Source organism: Orycteropus afer, unplaced genomic scaffold (genome assembly GCF_000298275.1).
Source record: "Orycteropus afer afer isolate SDZICR_OR568_19922 unplaced genomic scaffold, OryAfe1.0 scaffold00197, whole genome shotgun sequence".
Taxonomy (NCBI): Eukaryota; Metazoa; Chordata; class Mammalia; order Tubulidentata; family Orycteropodidae; genus Orycteropus; species Orycteropus afer.
In genome coordinates this window covers 5,381,159-5,401,123 of record NW_006921784.1, presented here as the reverse complement: position 1 = coordinate 5,401,123, position 19,965 = coordinate 5,381,159, and the positions used below count along the sequence as shown (strand labels likewise).

Sequence of the window (19,965 nt, the reverse complement as noted above, 5' to 3'; positions counted from 1 at the left end):
CTGCTCGACATCTCGTATGCCGTCTTCTGCTAAAAAAAAAAAAAAAAAGTGCACTCAGAACAGTCCGCTCCACTCAATGTTCTGAAAACACACACCTTGTGGGGGTCCAGGCTGGTGGAGCCTCCAGATGACTGGAGCCCCAGCTGCCATCTGACTGCAACCACTTGAGACATCCCAAGTGAGGACCATCCAGCCTACAGAGCGCTCCCTTGAGAGGTGATAAAAAATGCGTGTTTTGAGCACATGGCTGGCTTGGAAGGGGTGACTGTTACCCAGCAAAAGATAACCAGGACGTGAGACAAGAGCAAACCTCTCATGCTTATAATGCGCTCTGCACAAAATCTGGACCACTTCCATCTCTGTACCCCGTGTGACTGTGTCTGTGCCCTGGGCACATCCGAGCCCCCGCCTACTATAACCTCTCATTCCTTCCCTGCCCGTTCAACGTTCAGCCCCAGCACCAAGCCGAGGCCTCTGCTGGCCCTTCGGGCTGAATGCGGCACTTCCTCTCAGCCTCAGTGCACCGTGCGCACACCTGTCAGAAGACTTTGTAACTGCATGTACAGACTAGGGCGGGGGTGTAAACCAGTCTGCTGAACTGAACGCAAAAGGAATAAATAAAGCTTCTCTCTTCATTTTCTGACCCCATTTAATTGAAGTCTGCCTCCGTCCCAAACCGGAGGTTGGAAGCTGGATCCTGCTCTGTAGTCACTCACTCTGAAGCACACAGGCTCCCCCTTCCCGGGCCTACAGTGCTGGTATAGGGTACATCGGGCATACACTGATGGCTGAAGATCACATTTGGCTCACCATTAAGAAACTAGGGAGTAAATTCTCCTGAGGGTAATTTGGAACTACAATACTTAGGAAAGCATCATTTTTGCGCTAGAAAGGTTCTGTTCTCTATCATCTGGGCAACCTGAGAGGTGACTGACCACCCCAAGGCCAAATAGCAGACCAGGGATGTCCTAAGCCAGCTCCCTGACTCCCAGCTCTCTGCCTCACTGGTTCTGCCACGCGTTTGCTTGAACAGTCACCCTGGAAGGTACCGCCAGATGAACCAAAGGCTTAGGAACGAGGGAAGTCCCCAGGCCTACAGCAGCACAGTCTGGTAGGCCCTCCTCGCCCGTGCTTACCGGGTACGTGGGCTTGGTGGTGATTTCTAGGAGTTTCTGCTTGGCTCTCCGCTCTGCCTCTCGGGCCTCCTGTAGGTCCTGTTTCAGCTGATCTGCCTCCTTTGCCCTGCAAGGTAAGTGGGGCTATCAGCTCCACAGAGAAGGATAACCAAACCCACTGCCATCGAGTCAATTCTGACTCACAGTGACCCCAGAGGGCAGTGTAGAATTGCCCAATATGGTTTGAATGTCTGTAAATCTTTACAGAACAAGACTGCCTCATCGTTCTCCCATGGAGCAGCTGTTGGGTTCAAACTGCCAACCTTTTAGTTAGCAACCCAATGCTTTAACCACAGAGCCACCAGAGCTCCTTAGAGGAGGAAAAAGTGGAGGGAAAACTTCTACTGTGGAGAGGAGGGTCACCGGTTAACCCAAAGGATGGCAGCTGACAAGGCAAACAAGGACCGTGTGGCAGGGTAAAGACATCTGCATGAAATCAAAACTTCCCCACCAACGACAGCATTCCTGGGTATTATTCATTTCAACTGGTAAATCTAAATGGAAAGAGCAGGGCAGCCTGCGGAAAGAAGAGTCAAATAAGAATCTTTGCAACTGGTACAAAGGAAAGAGAAACTGAGGGAAGGGCTAGAGGGTTCTGCATGAGAGTGGGCTGGGCCAAGGAGGAGTGTGGTAGACCAGTCTTACGCTGGATCACAAAGGGCAGAGTCTTTACACCTGTGGGATGAAGGCTGCTTTCATCCACCAACGGAAGGGGCACCGTTGCCTGAGGGCACCTGTGCCCTGGTGCAGGGCCTTGGCCTCTAGGACACATGCTAGGCATGACACCTGAGGGTACCTGGCACAGGAAACCCTGCCCAACACACATCACAGTCAGAGAACGTGACCACACACTGGAAGAGGTGCAGTCCTGCACAGAGAAGGAGAACAATGTGGAACAAAACTAAAAATCATAAAAAAAGACCCGGTTTACCAATCTGATAGAGCCTGGTGAGACCCCCAAGGCTATGGCCCCTAGTTACCCTTCAGGTCTGGAACTGAACTCACTCCCAGAGCTTCCAGCCAAACAACAGACAGGCATATGGGGTGAACATTTGCATCAAGCAGATATACTCCTTAGAATGAGCGATCATGGGAGAATAGAAGGGCAGTATTTACACAGGGAGGCAGCTCGGGGGGGGCAGGGATGTGTAGGAAAGAAGGATATGGGGAAGTGGTAACACAGGGAGAAGTGGGAAGAGAGCTGTTACACTGGGGAATTGCAGACAATGTCATGAAACAAAATGGGTATGAAGTGCTATGTGGAAAATGAATTTGCTCTGTAAACTCTCATGCAAATCACAATAAAAATTAAAAGAAAGAAAGAAACCTGGGACAGGGCAGGCAAGGAACAACATTCTCAGAATGAAGTGCAAAAAGCAGAGTGGAACACCGTAGTGAATGCAAATTCAAGTCTCCTACACGGCCAGAGCCAAGTGCGCCAGAGCCAAGTGCTGCGGGGACCGTGCCAGTGTGTATCTGATGCTGCAGGGCCCAACCCACCCAGAGCCCAGGACAGTCCCTGAAACGTAGACCCAGCAGTGCCAGCCCTCAACCTGGTCGTAAGCTGGGGCATCCCGGCCAGGGAGAGGATCCCGGCCTTCTCTCCCATCTGCCTCAGGAGGCACAGCAACCAGGAGGGATTTGAAGCTTCTGCTTTAAAGGCAAGTAACCGCTGTTTCCTTGTGCCCAGCCCCAAGTAAAAAGGGTGAAAGATTAGCAGGTTTTTTTTTTTTAAATGCCAAAAGAGCCTCCTCACATCTCCTTAGCTAAAAGCAATCCTATGGACACGGTCAATGGTTTCCCTGCAAACACGGCTATCAAAGGGAGAGGGGCTTCCTGCAAAGGCACATGTCAGACCAGAGAAGTCCATGGGAGAAGAAAACTGTGTTCCGGTGGCCTCCTAAGAGCACCAGCCCCCAAACAGAGTGAAGCGCCCAGCTTTCCCCCACCTGTCAAGGAGGACCCTCTCTCCACCCCAGAAGACCGAGAAGCAGCATCTCAGTCCCAGATGGCTGTGGTCAGGCTCTGACTCAGGGCAGGCCATGGCGGTGGAGGGAGCCTCCTTGCTGACCTCCTCTCGGACTCCTCAGCCATCTTCAGTGCCAGCACCTCCGCCTCCAGAACCTTCTGCTCCATCAGACGCTTCTCCTCCTCTGTCCGAATGGCCGTGGCCTTGATGCGCTGCATTTCCTGCTCGGCCTCGGCAGCCTTCTGTGCCAGGAGTTTTGCCTCCTCTTCAGTGATCTGCGCCTTTTCTGCCAACAGGTCAGCCGTCTCCTCAGACCGCATCTGCAGAGAAGAGCAGCTGTCAGCTGGGATGGCGGCCCGTGTCCACTCTCTCGCCCAGATCTGGCCTCGGGTACTTGGGTCAGGAGAACCAGCCTTGGACTCTTTGGGGCTCTGGCTACTGATGACAAACTATACCTTCAACTTTCCAGAAACCCCCCAGGCCTCCACCAATGGGCACATTAAGAAAGAGTACCTTCTCTGAGTACCCATTTGAGCTGAGGGTTAATGGGGCAGAAAACTAAATTTTAAACTCTGTTCTTCCTTCCTTTTAAATCAGTAATTCAAAACCAGAGGTGACTTTGCCCCCCAGGGGACATATGGCAGTGTCTGGAGACTATTTCAACTGTCATTACCAGGGTGGAGGGATGTTACTGGCATCTCACAGGTAAAGGCCGGGGACACTGCTCAACACCCCAATGCCAAGGGTAGCCCCCACCACAAAGAGTGATCTGGCCCCAAATGTCACAGTGCCAAGGCGGAGAAGCCCTGCTAGGAAGGCAAGCCCCCGATCCAAGTGGAGGCTCTGCACAGGAACACCACCTCTATCTGCTTCGCCAGCATGGGTGGAAGGAAAAGGCACCAGGTTTTTGTTCTGTTTTGTTTTGTTTATGGCTGAAAGTGTCAGCAAATGGCCCCCATTCCAGGTCACTCTGATGGTGTCCCCCGGGAGCCTCGGCCTGGCAATCACCAGTGCTTCGTTGGCCATGGTCGCCTCTTCTTTCATTTGCAGAAGCCTCCTCTCTAATTCGTCTCTCGTTCGTTCAGCCTCCTCTCTCATTTGTTTCTCGCGAGCGAGTCGCTGCCGCTCCATCTGACAGGGAACAAAAGCAGCCATGGTCACGGGGCTCCAGACCTAGGGTGCCACAGGTCCCCACGCACACCCAGCCTCCCGGGCCACCAGTGTGGCCCTCCCTCCTCCAGGTAGCCAGTGTCACTCTTGTCCCACCACCCTCTTTCTTTCCAAACCGCCTGGCAAGTTGAAAGCGGGTCCTTTCAAAAAGAAAAATTAGTGCAAAATGAGCAACAAGACAACAACCACCACCGGGGCAGCCAACGTCTACTGGAGAGCGAGCACCGGCGTTTTCACATCTGTGCCCTGCGAAAGCTGCCTGCCCAGGTCCCTTTGGATTGGGAGATCTCACGCGGCTCCAACCTGCAGACACAATGCAGGCTTCTTCCTCACTAAAATGGAGCCCCACGGACAGACAGCTTTCTCCACTGGTCTGATGAAAGCTCCCCATTTCCATTTCTCACGGACCCCTCCCGCACTCTAGTTCCATCAACAATAGCTCTACTCCCACTTCTGCCCCGCCGCCGAGGACAGGATCACCCTGCGGGGTGCATCAGGACTTTGTGCATTGTACTTCACAGGGGGAGGCCGCAGCAGTTACAGCACAGACCCTCCGTTCAGAAGCAACTCCTGCGTCAGGAGGTAGCCAGGCAGGGAACACAGCCCCCCTCCCTGCCCGGAAGGCACCAGCAAAGAGCCAGCCCCACCTCCCTGGCATTCTGGATCACTGCATTAGTTGGCCCACACGCTGAGCTTCATAAGCACAGGACAAGTGCTATTCCCCATGACCATCAGGTACTGACTGAGTTCAGAAAGCAGAAACCGGAAGTGACAGGCACTATTTCTTCCTTAAAGGATTAACCAAAAAACAAACCAAACCCACTGCCATGGGGTGGAGTCTGACTCACAGCAACCCCCACTGGGTTTCCAAGGTGGTAAATCTTTACAGAAGTAGATTGCCTCAAAATGTGAAAACAAGCAATAAAATACTATTATGTTCTCTAACTGGCCTCTTGCAGCGCAATGAAAAGCGTCGTCCATGGAGTCTCTAATTTCCATCATAATATAATTTCCATTCATTACTAAAAACAAAACAAAAACAAAAAACTACCAGTTGCTATGCAGTCACCCTACAGGCGTCGCAGTAGAACTGTTCTCAACACGGTTTTCAGGGCTGATTTGTCAAAAGCAGGCTGCCAGGCCTTTCCTGCGTGCTGCCCCTCTGCACCCCCCAGGGCTCCAGGGGGATTATTCCAGCCCTAGTTCTTCCATGTGAAAAAGAGCAACCCCTTCAGTTCCCCACGTTAAGCCTTCCCTGTGCCCTCCACCCCACGTGCAAGGCGGTTTACCGCTTACAAAAACATCCAGAGAGAAGACGCATCAGTAGCTCCACCTAACGGATGAGAAAACAAAGGGGCGGAAGGTAAGCCGTTCACTAGTGCTGCACACCAAGCTTCAGTCTGGCTGCAGGAGCCGTGTTTGCCCACGGGGCCACGGAGCCTCCTGACCTGTGCCTTGTCCACATGTTGAGTTGCCAGGACATGCCTCTGCTGCTGTACAGGCAGGGCAAGTCTGTGGGGTGTTCATGCAATTCACTGCCAGGGCCCGCAGGCCCACATTTCAGATCTCTCACTTCTAAGCTTTGCTCTGCTGTGAAAGGAGGTCAAAGTAGGCTTCTTATTGAAGTTGCCCCCGTGACCCTGTGCTGGCTCAGAAGCGTTTCTTTTGTAGTCTGATAAAACCCATTCCTCTACCCCCAAAGCCTCCCCAAAGAGCACATCTATGGCCGTTGTCTCAGGAAGCAAAGAGGAAGAGCTGAACGTACATTGGATCAGACCAGGCACTTCATTCTAGCTCCTGGGGCCAGTAGCCAAGTCAGAGCGCAGCACATGGGCTAATTACTACACCTTTGAGCCTGCAAGTCCTGGGGGCTGCCGCCTGCAGCTGCCATCTAGTAGTTTTCCCCAAAACACAATTGATATTCTCAGCAGCGAGGCTCAAATGAGTCGGGTGGATGTCGGTGAGCAGCACAGGTCTACGAGCAGCAAACAATGACGCAGCTCGTCCAGTCTGGCTGATCCTGGCTCGGCCCCTCCCGCCCCCTCCCGCCGCGGGTGAGGAGCTGCCGGCTGACCTGCAGCGGGAAGTGCGGCTGCAGTCTAATTAGCATTCCAGCAGCAAGCGCTGAAATGCCGCCCTGCATTCTATCACCATCTAATTAGAAAATAAAAAGGCCAGGCAAAGGAGACAAAAAAAAAAGAAAGCCAGAGGGATGAATGCTAGCTCTTCCGGAATCTGGGCTCCTCACATGCACCTTCACTGAAACACAGAAATAAGTAACTAGAGAGGCTGCTTTTAAATCTGCAATTAGTTCTTCCTCATCTCCAGGGCTGACATGCCACCAGCTGGGCATCAGCCCATAGCGATTCAGCAGGAGCAGGTGTGTCCACGGCTGAAGGACACCTGCCAGCCCACCACCACTCCCTCCCTCCCAGGGAACAATTCAAACCAGGTCTCCCTTACCTGCTTTCTAGCCTTCTCCTCCCTGGCCTGGGCTTTCATCTGCTGAACTTCCAAAGAATCAGCCTTCCTTCTCCTCATAAAGAGATCATGGTTCCCGATACACAGCTGGAGAATCTGTGGCCAGGAAAGCAGGACAAAAGTTAAATAAACCCACGAAGTTACTTCCTGGTCTACCAGCTTACCAGTGTTACAGCATCTTGTCTGAGGGCCCTTGAGCACAGGAGTAAACCCGAAAAGCAAAGAGTGGAGTAAAACACGCGAGTTCTGCTAACAGCCTCTAGTGCTCATTGCTCTGGAGGCATGATGAAGATGGCTCAGATATGCCAGGAGGTAAAAACCACAAGTGAACAGAGGAATCAAGGACATTTTATCATGTCCTCTATGTGGCTTTACAGATCAGGAAAGACTAAGTTGCGCTGGGACTAGAAGTTATTCCTATGGGAAAAAACAAGTTGGATCCCTTCCTCACACCACACAAAAATCAGTTCCAGAAGGATTAAAGGTTTAAATGTGAGGATCAAAACCTTGAAACTTTTGGAATATAAAAGAATATCTTTATGATCATAAATTCCCCCCCCCCCAAAAAAACCCATTGCCATCGAGTTGATTACGACTCATAGTGGCCCTGCAGGACAGAGCAGAACTGCCCCACAGTGTTTCCAAGGCTTTACATGTTTACGGAAGCAGACTGCCAAAACTAATATAAATTATCTTTCTCTGCAGAGCTGCTGGTGGGTTTGAACAGCCAACCTTTCGGTTAGTAGCCGAGCACTTAACCACTGTGCCACCAGAGCTCCTTTTATGATCACAAGATAAGGAAAAATATCAAGCCAGACATGAAAAGCAATGAGTAAGGAAAAGATTTATATATTTGTCTACATTAGAATAAAAAAATTCTGTTCATCAAGACATTAAGAAACAAATAGCACAAAGAAAAGTCACAAAGTGGGAGACAATGTAGCAAATGAAGAAAACCAACAAACCATCCAATAGGAAAATGGCAAAAGACATGAGACAAGTACTTAACAGCAGAGAAAGCATGGCTGGCCAATAAATATACGGAAAGACAGCCTCATTCATGGTTATGAAGATGCAAATTAACACGACACTGAGATACCATGTTACATTCATGAGACTGGTAAACATTCCAAGACTGATGTAAGACAAGTATTGAAGATAGGAAGCAAAAGAAGCCTCACCCACTGCTGTGGGGTCTGTAAACCAATTCATCTCCTCTGGAAAACAATTCAGCATAATCTTGAATTTGAACACATGCTGTGTGCCCTGCAACTCTACTCCCATGTACATATTGTAGACCCTAGAGAAACCACTGCCCATGTGCACCAGAAAATACAATGATGTTCACGACAGCCTTGTTAAAACAGCGTGGAAGTGGAAACTACTTAAATGTCCATTAATAGGGGAATGAATAAATCATGGAATCATCATACAATAGATTACAGTACAGCAGTGAAAATGAATGGGCTATTCTCCGAGTATTAACATAGACAACTCTCCCAAAAAAAGAGTAAGTGACAGAAGAATACATATAGTTCACACCATTTATATTAGTTTCAAAACCACACAAAACTTAACCATATACTTGTTTTGCCACATAGGAAATACAATTCTGATAAAAGTAAGGAGACAGTAAACAAAGCTCAGAGCAGCGACTGTCTTTGGGGGGAGTGTTCTCGTGGCGCGGCGGGTGGTTACAGCATCTGGCTGCTAACCACAAGGTCAGCAGTGCAAACCCACCAGCTGCTCCCTGGGAGAAAAGATGAGGTAGTCTGCTTCCAAAAAGACTTACAGCCTTGGAAACCCATGAGGCAGTTCTACTCTGTCCTATAGGGTCTCTATGAGTTGGAATCGACTCGATGGCGGTGGGTTTGGTTTGGGTTTGGGGGAGGGGAAAGGAACAGACCAGAAGGGTGCTAACAAGAGGGGTATTATCAAAACCAAAAATCTTTACAGAAGCGGACTGCCTCACCTTTCTCCCATGGTGTGGCTGGTTGAGTTCAAACTGCCGACCTTTCAGTTAAGAACTGAGTGCCCAACCACTGTGCCACCAGGGCGCCTCTGCAACAGTATTAGGAGTGTGCTAGCCCTTGAAGCTGGGTATAGTGGGCACACAGCTATTCATTTTCATTATGCTTTATATTATTCTTTATATATACACATATATTTATCTTTTCATATGCATGAAGTACTTTAATAAAATAATTTAAAATTTTTTCTCATCACAAAATTTAGGTTTGACTCTAGGCTAAACCCAGAGAAGTCTTTCAAGGCCTATTAGCAAAGCATACCCCCAGGGAGCTCTCATTCGATGCCTCACAAGATGACACTCTGACACTTTAGAAAGAAGCACTTAATTTCTCAGAAAAACTACAGTTATCAAGAACAAAAACCAGGATCTCAACTTACCAGCTTATTAACACGAAGCTTTGAGGAGTTAAATTTGAAGACATCGATTTTTTTATCCAATGGTTTAATAGTAAACTGAAAGAAGGAAGCAGAAAACACCTTCAGACAAACAATCTAGAATGTTCTTCTTATCAACTGGGAAATTCCACAAACATTAGCAACCACACTGCCAGAGATCCGGCACGAGGCTCTGCCGGGTCCTCGCTTCTTGGTGCCCAGGCACTAGACAAAGGTGAAGTATAAGCTTTTGAGGAGTGCACCACATCTGAGGCTATGTGAGTTCAGGATCCTGCAAGGATCCGCCACCATCTTTGGTGTAGGTGTGTGGAGGGATGCTTGATAATGGAAATAAGAACCTTTAGTAGGCCCAACCTTGAAGCCAACACTGGGAGGGCCAATTACTGAGTCTACTAGCCTTTATGAAGCTCAACACGTAGTTGGAACCAGACTAAAACAGTCAATTACTCAATAAATTACATGATAAATTAGTATCTCATTATGTGATACTAATCACCAACATCCTGGGAATTTAGGGTAGATCTATGGTAAATAGGAACAAATTTAAACTGGTCTTGGAAAGAATATGACAGAGAAACTAAAAGTAGGATGGAGGGGCCCAGAGTAAGCAATAGAAACTAAGGCAGAGATGGGGAATGAGCTGTGTGTGTGTGTGTGTGAGAGAGAGAGAGAGAGAGAGAGAGAGAGAGGCACTGAAGGAAAAGCAGCAGAGGACTCTGATAGGTTTATGAGGGATGGAGGCAGGGGCAGAGGGCGGAAGAGTGAGGAATAAAAGACAGTCAGGAGGGTCTAGATTTGCTATGACAGGATACAGAGAATCACAAAAAGTTTTGAAACATGGGCATAATTTGATAAAAGCTATGACCAGAAGTCATAAAGCAAATGTGAAGTATAGATTGTGATAGAAAAGAAAAGCAGAATTCCTGAAACCAAAGGGGAAAGAAAGAGAAATGACAAGGATAGGCTGGTAGCTTAGCAGGAGAACCCAGGGTTAGGCCATGAGGCCAGGATGCAAATAAAACACACACAGCACCATCACTCTCAACCTTCCCTGATGGGACCAGACAGATATCAGGTTTCAATGAGGCACTTAAACACGGATATTCATTCTAAGGAAGACTCGCTAAGCAGAGAAATGTGCTTGGGGAGATACATTCCTGGGCATTTCTTTCACACGCTATATTGTCCAACAAGGAGTCAGTACACTGAGGGTGAAAATCGATCTTTTGTTTAGCTTTGTGCTAAGTTAACTTAGAAGCTCTTGTGTACACTGCTATTTGAGAATTCCATGAGTTTATTTTTAGCCTTGCTGTCAAACCCCAGAGCTGACGGTGGGAAACCACAAGCAGTGGGGAAATGAGAGGCTCTGTGCCAGGCCAGGGCATGCACAAAGAATCAATGGATCACTTAAAATAAACGAACATTTCTGTTTTGACAGCTCGGCTATCATGCATAACAACCAAGACTACTTCCTATTATGTCAAGTCAGCTTGGGCCCTCTTATGCATGAGTTATTGATATGATGAACATGATGGCGCCCAGCCCCTGGAGAGGGTATATTAGAGTTTATTGAGTCATGTCGTACTAGGAGAGACGTTAATCCTTGGGTTCTTTGAGAAATGAGTGTTTGGGGAGCCTTTAGCACACAAATGTGTTCCTGTAAAGTAAACAGATTTTATGAAATTGGAGATGAAAAACTATCATACCACTGCATACCCACCACCTTCAGCCCTGAGCAGCTTTGAGAAGGGCTTTCAGAAATACCTGAAAGTTCATCTCCTGGGCTAACTACCCAGCAAAATTCAAAGCCAGAATGTTTCAAGAACCTTCTTTTTTTAAAAATTTTATTGTGATTTGAGTGACAGTTTATAGAGCAAATTCATTTTCCATACAGCAGTTCATACATTTTGTTTCCTGACACTGACTGCGATTCCCTACAATGTAACAGCTCTTTTCCCACTTCCTCCCTGTAGTTACCTCCTCCCTGTGTCCTTCCTTCCCATGCATTCCTGTCCTCTGAGCTATTTCCCTGTGGAAATACTGCCCTTCTGATCTCCCATGATTGATGTTCTAAGGAGTCTATCTACCTGATGTAAATGTTCACCCCATAAGCCTGTCTATTGTTTGGCTGGAAGCCACAGGAATGAGTTCAATTCCAGACCTGAAGGGTTACTAGGGGCCATAGTGTCAGGGGTCTCATCAGGCTCTATCAGACCAGCAAACCTAGTTGTCGTCTTCTTTTTTTTTTTAATGATTTAGAGTTTTGTTCCACATTGTTTTCCTTCTCTATCCAGGATCTCCTGCATAGATTCCCCCTCCAACTGGTTGACAGTGGTAGCTGGGTACCATCTAGTTCTTCTGGTCTCACAGTCATATAGGCCAAGGATCACATGATCTACTAGTATCTTGGACTAATAGTTTCCATGTGTCTTTGATTTTCTTCATTCTTCTTTGCTCTGAATGAGGAGAGACCCATTATTGCATCTAGATGGCCACTTGCAAGCTTTTAAGATCCCAGTCGCTACTCACCAAAGTAGGCAGTAGAACAAGTTTTTGTGTAGTATGTTATGCCAACTGAGCTTGATGTCCCCTGCAACCATGGTCCCAAGCCCACAGGTCCAACTACTCACTCTCTCAGGGTAGCTGGCTGTGGCCAAGAAGCCACCACAACCTTGTCCCTTGTCAGTTCTATTATACACCCAGAAATTCTTACAGCACATACAAATGTTTGTAGAAATACTATCTGCCAACGCTATACATGGTCATGGGCACACTCCCTTCTGCCTAGATATACCTGATCACAGAAAGTTTCAAGAACATTCCTGAAACTCAATCTGGAAGGAAAGGAAAGGAAATGGGAAGAGGGAATGAGGGACAAGGAAGGGGAATAAGGGATGAGGAACAGGAGGGAGAGAGTAGGGAAGGGAAAGGACAGGAAGGGAAGAAAAGGAGAGACTACATTTGAAAAAAGTCATCCTGTATAGAAATCATTGAATTCCAAGACAATTTAAGTTATTCAAATTTAATTATTCTCCAATCCTTATAAACATATTAGCCTTATAATCTCATTTATATCATTAGTGAGATACATACACTTACATACGTGTATCTCTTCACCATATGTATCAAGCTCTGGACAGAGAGAAGGGGTCAGTACATACCAAACTTAAACTATGATGAGAACTTCTCACTAGAAATAGAAAGTCAAGTAGTAAGAAAACGCTCCATCTGGTTTGTGCAGTTTTCTGGGGTTTGGACCTGACAAGTTGAGCTTCTCAGTCTCTTGTTAGTCAGGAATGGGCTTCAGTGATGCCCTTTGATTAAGGATGCCAACACTGTTCTTTTAATACTGTACAAATGAACAACCAAAGCCCAAAAGCCTGGGAACTAAAGGACTCTCCTGACAAGAGGAGGATGGTCTGGCTGTGGAAGTCCAGCCAGAGGGAGAGGAGGGAGAGGCTCTTTGCTCTGTCCCTGAGCTGCAGTGACATTTGCAGTACAAACATGTCCTACCTCCTTGTCGCTGTAGGAGATGTTTCGGATTTCATTCCACGGGAAGGAGATTTTGGGGGTCAGCCTGTTCTCGGGGTCATAGATGTGAAGCCCTAGAGCATCCACTCCAAGAAGTAGCTCTGTGCCCTTTTTATTCTGTAGATCCAATAAAAAACAGCAAGTGTCAGCTCCAGCTGAGGCTCAAGATTTTATTCCACTTTCCAACGAACTTGGTGTTACATGTGACGAGTTTCAACTGGTCCCAAGAAAAGTCACACCAGTTTCTAACCCAGGGGACCTCCAGCTTCCTGAATTAGGGCAGGCCGGGACAAGTCTGTACTGTTCTTCTGACTCACTTGTCCCCTGAAGGTCACAGGGGGTTTCTGTCACTGGCTGGATGGCTAAAGTAGGGGCAATCTAAGTGTTGTTAACTCTGTAAGTCACCATCAAGAGAAATGTCAAAGACAAGCAACACAGAAGCAATTAATTCATCAAAAAGCTCAAATTCTAACTAAATAATCAGGTTATCAAAAGTGCAGGATAAAAACCAACGGGACTACATATTTTTCTGTTAAAAGTTCTTGGACTAACAGAAACACTGAACACTGGGATCAAAAGGTCTTGTCGAATGTTAAAATGTGTTATCAATGTGATAAAGTCAGCACCAAAGCAAAACCAGACTCAGTGCCATCGAGTTGACCCCAACTCACAGCAACCCCCACTGGGTTTCCGAGGCAGTAAATCTTTACAGAAGTAGACTGCCCCATTTTCCTTCTGTGGAGTGGGCTGGTGGCTTTGAACCACCAACCTTCTGGTCAGCAATCAAATGTTCCAGGCACTATGCCACCAGAGCTCCTTAAAGCAAGCACAGTTCATTATGGAATCCAGGTGTGGGCCTACAGGTACTCACTGTAAAATTCATTATTTTTCTGTATGTTTAAATTTTTTGTAATAAAAGAGTGGAAAAAGTAGCTTATCAAAATTAATTGTATGTAAAGTATTACCTCGATAAAGCTTTAAAAATGAGTAAACTGATGTGCGTATGTTACGGTATGTGCGTACGTCTGAGTAGCCAGTGGGCCAGTGGGCTGGGGGGAAGCTCTCCCAGGGTGGCGCAAGGAAGCTCCCTGCACGGAGACACTCCGGCATCTCCTCCCTTGCTGGTAACAAGGACACTGAACCAAGACTCAAGGGCACGGAAACAGATCTGCAAAGTGAGAAGGTGCGCCAGCTGGGGTGAGAGGGACCCATCGAACAGCAGGTGGCGGCCAGGACAGTGAGTGCTCCCAGCCCATCCTTTAACTCCTTCCAACAGCCTGAAGTCAGGCCCGATCACCAGCCGTGTGAGACCCCTCTGCTGCCTGCACAGCTCTTAAACCCACTGACTTCACACAGGGAGGCTTGGTTCTCTAAAAATCTACAATGCGTTCTGCAAAACAAGAGATATTGCATGATGATTTCTGACCTGAGTGTCTATTAAAAAAAAGAAGAGAAAAAGGATCTGTCCTCTGCCTTCTGTCATTACGCCTCTACCAAGATGAGGGATTAAGTGGAGGAAGTGGGGGCCACGTAACCCTTTTAAAACATTTTAAGCACAAATATTCCCAGCCACTCCTCGGAAGGAAGATGGGGCAATCTACTTCCATAGTGATACTGCCTCAAAAACCCAAGGAGGGGTCACTATGAGTCGGGTCAGACTCGACGGCACATAACAACAACAACATTCCTTAGTTGAGAATAAAATTTCCACAACTCTAACACAAGAAACTCAAAAAGAAAACTCCCCCCAAAATAGCCATTAGTTTTGTTTTTTGCTCCATATAGGAAACACACACAAAAAATTGTAACATATAATTTAAGCACTGGACTGATACAGAAACAATCCCTAGTAAGAAACTGCTTATGGAGGGCAATCAATCTGTAGTTCTAGAGTCTAGGTGATGGGCGTATGGGGTAAGAGGAGTCAAACTGACAAACCACAGAAATGGGTTAAATCAGCCTGAGCTTAAAGAAGCCACATGTTTAGAAATGTAAATTGCCAGAACGTCAGAAAATGACCTTCTGCTTTGCTATGGAACACCTCTTAGATACTAGTTTGCTTTCTGCAATAACATAACATTTCAGTGTATCTTGTTTTATGCAAAGAAGTCTGTAAAAACCTGTATTTAGAAAGCAAATAAGTTAAAATGTGTTTCAGTTTATCCAAATTGTATATAAAATTTGTCTGAACCCAAACAGAAAGCAAAAGCAAAGGCTAACCGTGATAACAGAGGCAGGCGGCTGTGGGCCGTTTTTAAACTCTCCCTCTGCAGTCTGAAACCAGTGATGGGAGCACAGACACTCCTTCGGGAGACGCTGCCCACACGCTGCATTCAGCAGCTGACCCAGGCAGAAAGATGCTTATGAGGCCCAGAGACCCGACACATCTCTGGGTGCAGGCGCCGGGTTCCCAGAGGACAGCTGACTATTAATGGTCTGGATAGAAAACTAATTAGCCTCACAGTGAGAACAAGATACTCCACCCAAACAGATCGGTAATCTATAAAAGCGGCTTTACTCTCCTTGCATTCTGGAGAAAGGAAGCGTTTACAGGTTCTCCCTGTGGACAGAGACCTCAGAGCGCCTGAAAGAATCAAGTATTATACTCGGAGCACCCCAACAGGCTTGTGCTGAGCACAGAACCAGGCCCCAGTTCCTCAAGGCTCAACTGACACTTAACTACCTATAGTCTAATTGAAGTCCAAAAATAGAAAATTAGGCTATAAGCTCTCTCTCCCTTTCCTTTTTTTTTTTCTTTACCACTGAACTGTATCCAGGCTGGAATGAAAAAGTAACCCGTTTTAATAGCCTGCCCCTAATTCCGTCTTTTTACTGAACAAGGACTGTGGAGAGACTTCAACACACCCGGATTGCAAAGTAGTTCACACCGTACATCTCTAGGTCCTGAGCGATCTTCAAATATTCCATTTCTGCTTCATCCCTGTAAGAAAGAAAGACTGTTGTCACTGGAGATCAGAGAGAATGTGAGGGCAGCCCACACCACGTGACCTGTTCTTCCTCTGAAGTCCCGGGCAGCAGACACAAGTCAGAGTGAACACCGGCCAAGCCCTTCCCAATGCCAAAGTGATTAAACACACCTGGGTCAGGCAGTATTTCCCATCTCCATAAAAACAACGGCACAGATTTATTCCAGTGTCTCCTGGCTTCCACTTCAGACTTTGTCCTTGGTAAATAATGACACCCACTTAAGTCATTCAAGAGAAGCACACAGTGTGTTATCTTCTTCCCTCAAATGTACCTGGATGTTTAAATTGTATTTAAGTTACTTTATCTTACTTGTACCTTCTTCGGCTAAAAGGTCTTGGCAATGAAAGAACTCTCTCTAACCCACCTAAGAACTACTTCCTGATTTTATTTCTTTGGGTAGTGTTGACAGTTAGGACAAGAGATATTAGGGAAAAGAAAAAACGAGAGAAGAGACTGGGCTGTAAAGCCCAAGCCAGATCACCCACTTGTAAGTTATAAGGCAAGTTTAAAGTTACTTTTTGAAGTCACAATGGCTTGCAGGGAACTCCCAAGTTGGCACAAGATTGAAATATTTAAACAGAAGTCTCCCTGGGACCAGGGCTGCAGAAGCTGGCCCTCCCTTCCCATCTCAAAATGCTCTCACATGGATTTTTGAAATTCCACCTGCGACAACACCAAGTGTTGGTGGGCACATGGAGCAACTAGAAATCACACAAACACTTTTGACGTAAACACACACACTTCTGGAAAACTGTCTGACACTATTTGTAATAGCAAAACCAGGAGACAACCTGACAGCCTAAATGCCCATCAATGGTGGGAGGGACAAGTAACTTGCAGTATATTAACAGAACATTTCTGAATTCTACACAGCACCAACAATGGAAAGCTACTGCTATATGCCATAGCCCAAAATTCACAATACGATGCTGAGTAAAAGATGTAAGACACAAAAAATAGAAACTGTCTGATTCTATTTATATGAAGTTTACAATTGGCAACATTAATGGAGTCAGAAATCAAGAGAGTGGTTAACTGTGGGAAGGAAGGAAGAGGGGGTGACTGGGAGGGAGCGGAGGGGGTCCCGTGCTATTTCTTCACCTGGTGTTAATGGGTATTTTCATTTTGTGAGGGAGCTCTGGTGGCATAGTGCCTAAGGCATTTGACGGCTAACCAGAAGGCTGGCGGTTCAAACCCACCAGCCACTCCTCAGAAGGAAGGTTGGGCAATCTACCTCCATAGTGATATCACCTCAGATACCAAGGATGGATTACTATGAGTCAGATCCATTTCGACAGCAGTGCGTTTCCCTTTGTGATAATTCACCATTTACTGCTGGATAGCAGTAAATTTATGATTCCACCACTTTTCAGTAAAAGTGATTCACTTTTTTAAAAAAGCATGTGACAGGAAGTTGATTTAAAGAAGAGTAAAAAAATTTTGAAGGCTAATGAAAAGATGTTCGACTCCAAATGTGGTCAGAGAAATGTTCATTAAAATAATAACACAGAAATTTTCACCTTTCACATTACAAACCTAAGAATGATAAAAAAACGAGTGTCAGGGAGAGAACAGAGAGAGAAAGGACACTGTCATAAAAACATTGCTGATGGGCACGCACACAGGTAAAACCTCTGTGGGGGCAATTGGTGGCCCCGGTCAAAATGCAAATGGCTCACATCGTTTGCCCTGGCAGGTCTTCTTAAGAATCCTCCTTCGGAACTACTCACATAGCGGTACAGTAGTACACTGGGTAAAATATACCATCAACAGAACAATAGATACAACAGTTACAACAGAATTCTTAAAATCAAATTCCCCAGGGATGCAATGGTGTATACATCCTGACAGGAAGAATCAATATAAACACATATACACACCACTATCCATTCCACATACTAGAAGGACACACTTATAGTACTGAAAGCCTGCCTTACTCCTGGCTCTCCCCTTTTCTTTTACATACTTTTATGCATTTGTCAGGAGCTCTGGTGGCATAGTGCCTGAGGCATTTGACTCCTTACCAGAAGGTTGGCAGTTCAAACCCACCAGCCATTCCTCAGAAGACTGGGCAACCTACTTCTGTAGAGATACGACCTTGGAAGCCCAAGGTGGGGTTGTTATGAGTCAGAACTGTCTCGACAGCAGCGAGTGGTTTTTTGGTAGTGCGTTTTGTTCAACAAGTATGCCCTAGTTTTGCAGTCCTTGGGGGGGGAGTGCCGTCAAACGAGCAGCAGCAGCTCACCTGGCCCGGCCTCGGTGCTCTGCGTACCACGCGGTAATTCTCTCCTCCCACATTTCTGGAGTCATCTGATACAGATTTATTACCTATTGAAAAATAGAACAAAATAAGAAACCCACAAGCAAAGAAAGTTTTGGGATTATTTGACATTTTTATGATTATGTATGGTTTTTACAAAACAGCAGAGCTATTTTTAAAAAGCCACACACAGGGAGACAGTCACTGGCAGAGGTGGGCGTGTAAACATGACATTATCCATTCAATTTGGATAACAACTTGGAGAGCTGCACTATCACTCAGGCCAGGGCATCCTTCCTCTGGTGTGCCCCTCCCTCCCGGGCTGTGAATCCTAGAGACCATCTCTGATGGCGGAGCTGGGTCAGGGGCCAGGCTAACTATCCCCAGGCCAGCGAGGCCGGGCTGCGCACGCTGCTGCCTTCGCCTGCACAGAAGCCATCAAATGAATAGGTAAAGTCAGCAAAAGGTGAGGAACAGACTGTATTACTCAGTGACAGATGAGTGGAGCTATAAAATTGGAAGTAGCAAAAGGGAGGGCGGGCCTGCTTCTGCAGCTAATGAACAAGATGAACAACACCGGGGATTCAAAACCACAATGCCCACCCCTAACGCATCTTCTCTACCCACCCAGCACGGCTGCAAACAACTCAATTCCCCATCTGAGCACACACTGTTCCACACTCCTCCCTCTCCCTGGGAATCAATGATGTTCAAGCACCTCTAAGGAAATGGCCCTTTGGGGGGTGGGGGACACACACATATGCGGGCCAGGCTAGTCCTGGCAACGTCATGAACCTTGGCTTTTTAATATTCTTAACAGGGACTTCACACTCTTTATTCAAGGTTTATTACAAAATATTTTAAAAAATGTTCTTGTACTTCCAATATTCCTTCAGTCTTTCAGTTAGCTTTCTTTTTACACCATCTGTCTGCTACGTTTTTCCAAAACATCCCAACTTGATTTCTTACCCTTTTTGGCAGCAATTCCTCCTGGGCCAAAAATCCCCGCTTGTGAACCGAGGGGTCGTAGTCACCATACTGGAGGGAGAAGAAAAGGAGAGCAGGCAATTGAGATTCCTGACTGTCTTTTCTGAATAGGGCTCGACTCCTCATTGCCTCCCAGCTCCCGGGAACAATTCAATTCCGATGACAAGTCAAGATTTCAACCTTGCTGGTTTTGTTATCCTTGGATGAAAACACAAAGCTGATTTTATCTCTGAACAGAGTTGTATAATCCCGTAAGGGATGGACGGGTGATGTGCTAATAAGGATGTGCGGCATTTGCTTAGAAACCTGGCCGTATTTTCTAACCCTCAAAGAAAGCAATCACCACCAAAACATTAGCTTTTGACATGAAGCCACAAACACAACTGGGAAAGTTATGATTAGCTGTGTGTGATAAGAATCTTACCTATTTCTGATACAAATGCTTCTAAGTGGCTGGTAATTGGAACGAATTGCTAGTTGAGAGGTGGGATAATACAGGCAATATTTTTAGTTTCTTCACTCACGGATCTGAAAAATGCTTCTGAAAAATCTGATGTCAGTACTGTCTTTCCCACTGTGCAGACTAAGACATGAGCAAAAGATTTTCTGATTCCCTAAAGTCACACAGCAAGTCACTTGTGGGGCTCTCTGTATTTCAATTTCCTCATCCAGAGACAATGACTTTGAAATTTAGTTTCTGATTCAAATAATAATAAATAATAATACTTTCTTTCCAAGGAAATTTAAGTCTGACCAGGAGCTGTTCAAAAGTAAAAGAATTTGTCAAAATAAACTATCCATAAAGTACACAGTACAACACAGCATTAAAGCTGTCTCTTACTAATTATTCTTTTTTATTTTTATTTTTTTATTGTGGTACAAATATACATAAGAAGCATTTGCCAATTCAACAATTTTTACACATACAATTCCTCAGTGGCTCTTCTTTTTTTACCAAAAACAGCAAAGCTCAGTAT

General features: G+C 46.3%; 1 protein-coding gene across 1 annotated transcript in view; it reads right to left on the bottom strand.

The window, feature by feature from the left end:
- NF2 (neurofibromin 2) overlaps positions 1 to 19,965 on the bottom strand; it is a 74,077-nt gene that overhangs the window by 8,064 nt on the left and 46,048 nt on the right. Inside the window, exons 5-13 of the mRNA XM_007947969.2 lie at positions 18,971 to 19,039; positions 17,987 to 18,069; positions 15,619 to 15,694; positions 12,736 to 12,870; positions 9,205 to 9,279; positions 6,778 to 6,891; positions 4,153 to 4,275; positions 3,247 to 3,464; positions 1,137 to 1,242 (exon numbers count right to left, since the gene is read on the bottom strand). Of these exons, the coding sequence (XP_007946160.1) occupies positions 1,137 to 1,242; positions 3,247 to 3,464; positions 4,153 to 4,275; positions 6,778 to 6,891; positions 9,205 to 9,279; positions 12,736 to 12,870; positions 15,619 to 15,694; positions 17,987 to 18,069; positions 18,971 to 19,039 (999 nt within the window). The remainder of the gene's footprint in view (positions 1 to 1,136; positions 1,243 to 3,246; positions 3,465 to 4,152; positions 4,276 to 6,777; positions 6,892 to 9,204; positions 9,280 to 12,735; positions 12,871 to 15,618; positions 15,695 to 17,986; positions 18,070 to 18,970; positions 19,040 to 19,965) is intronic.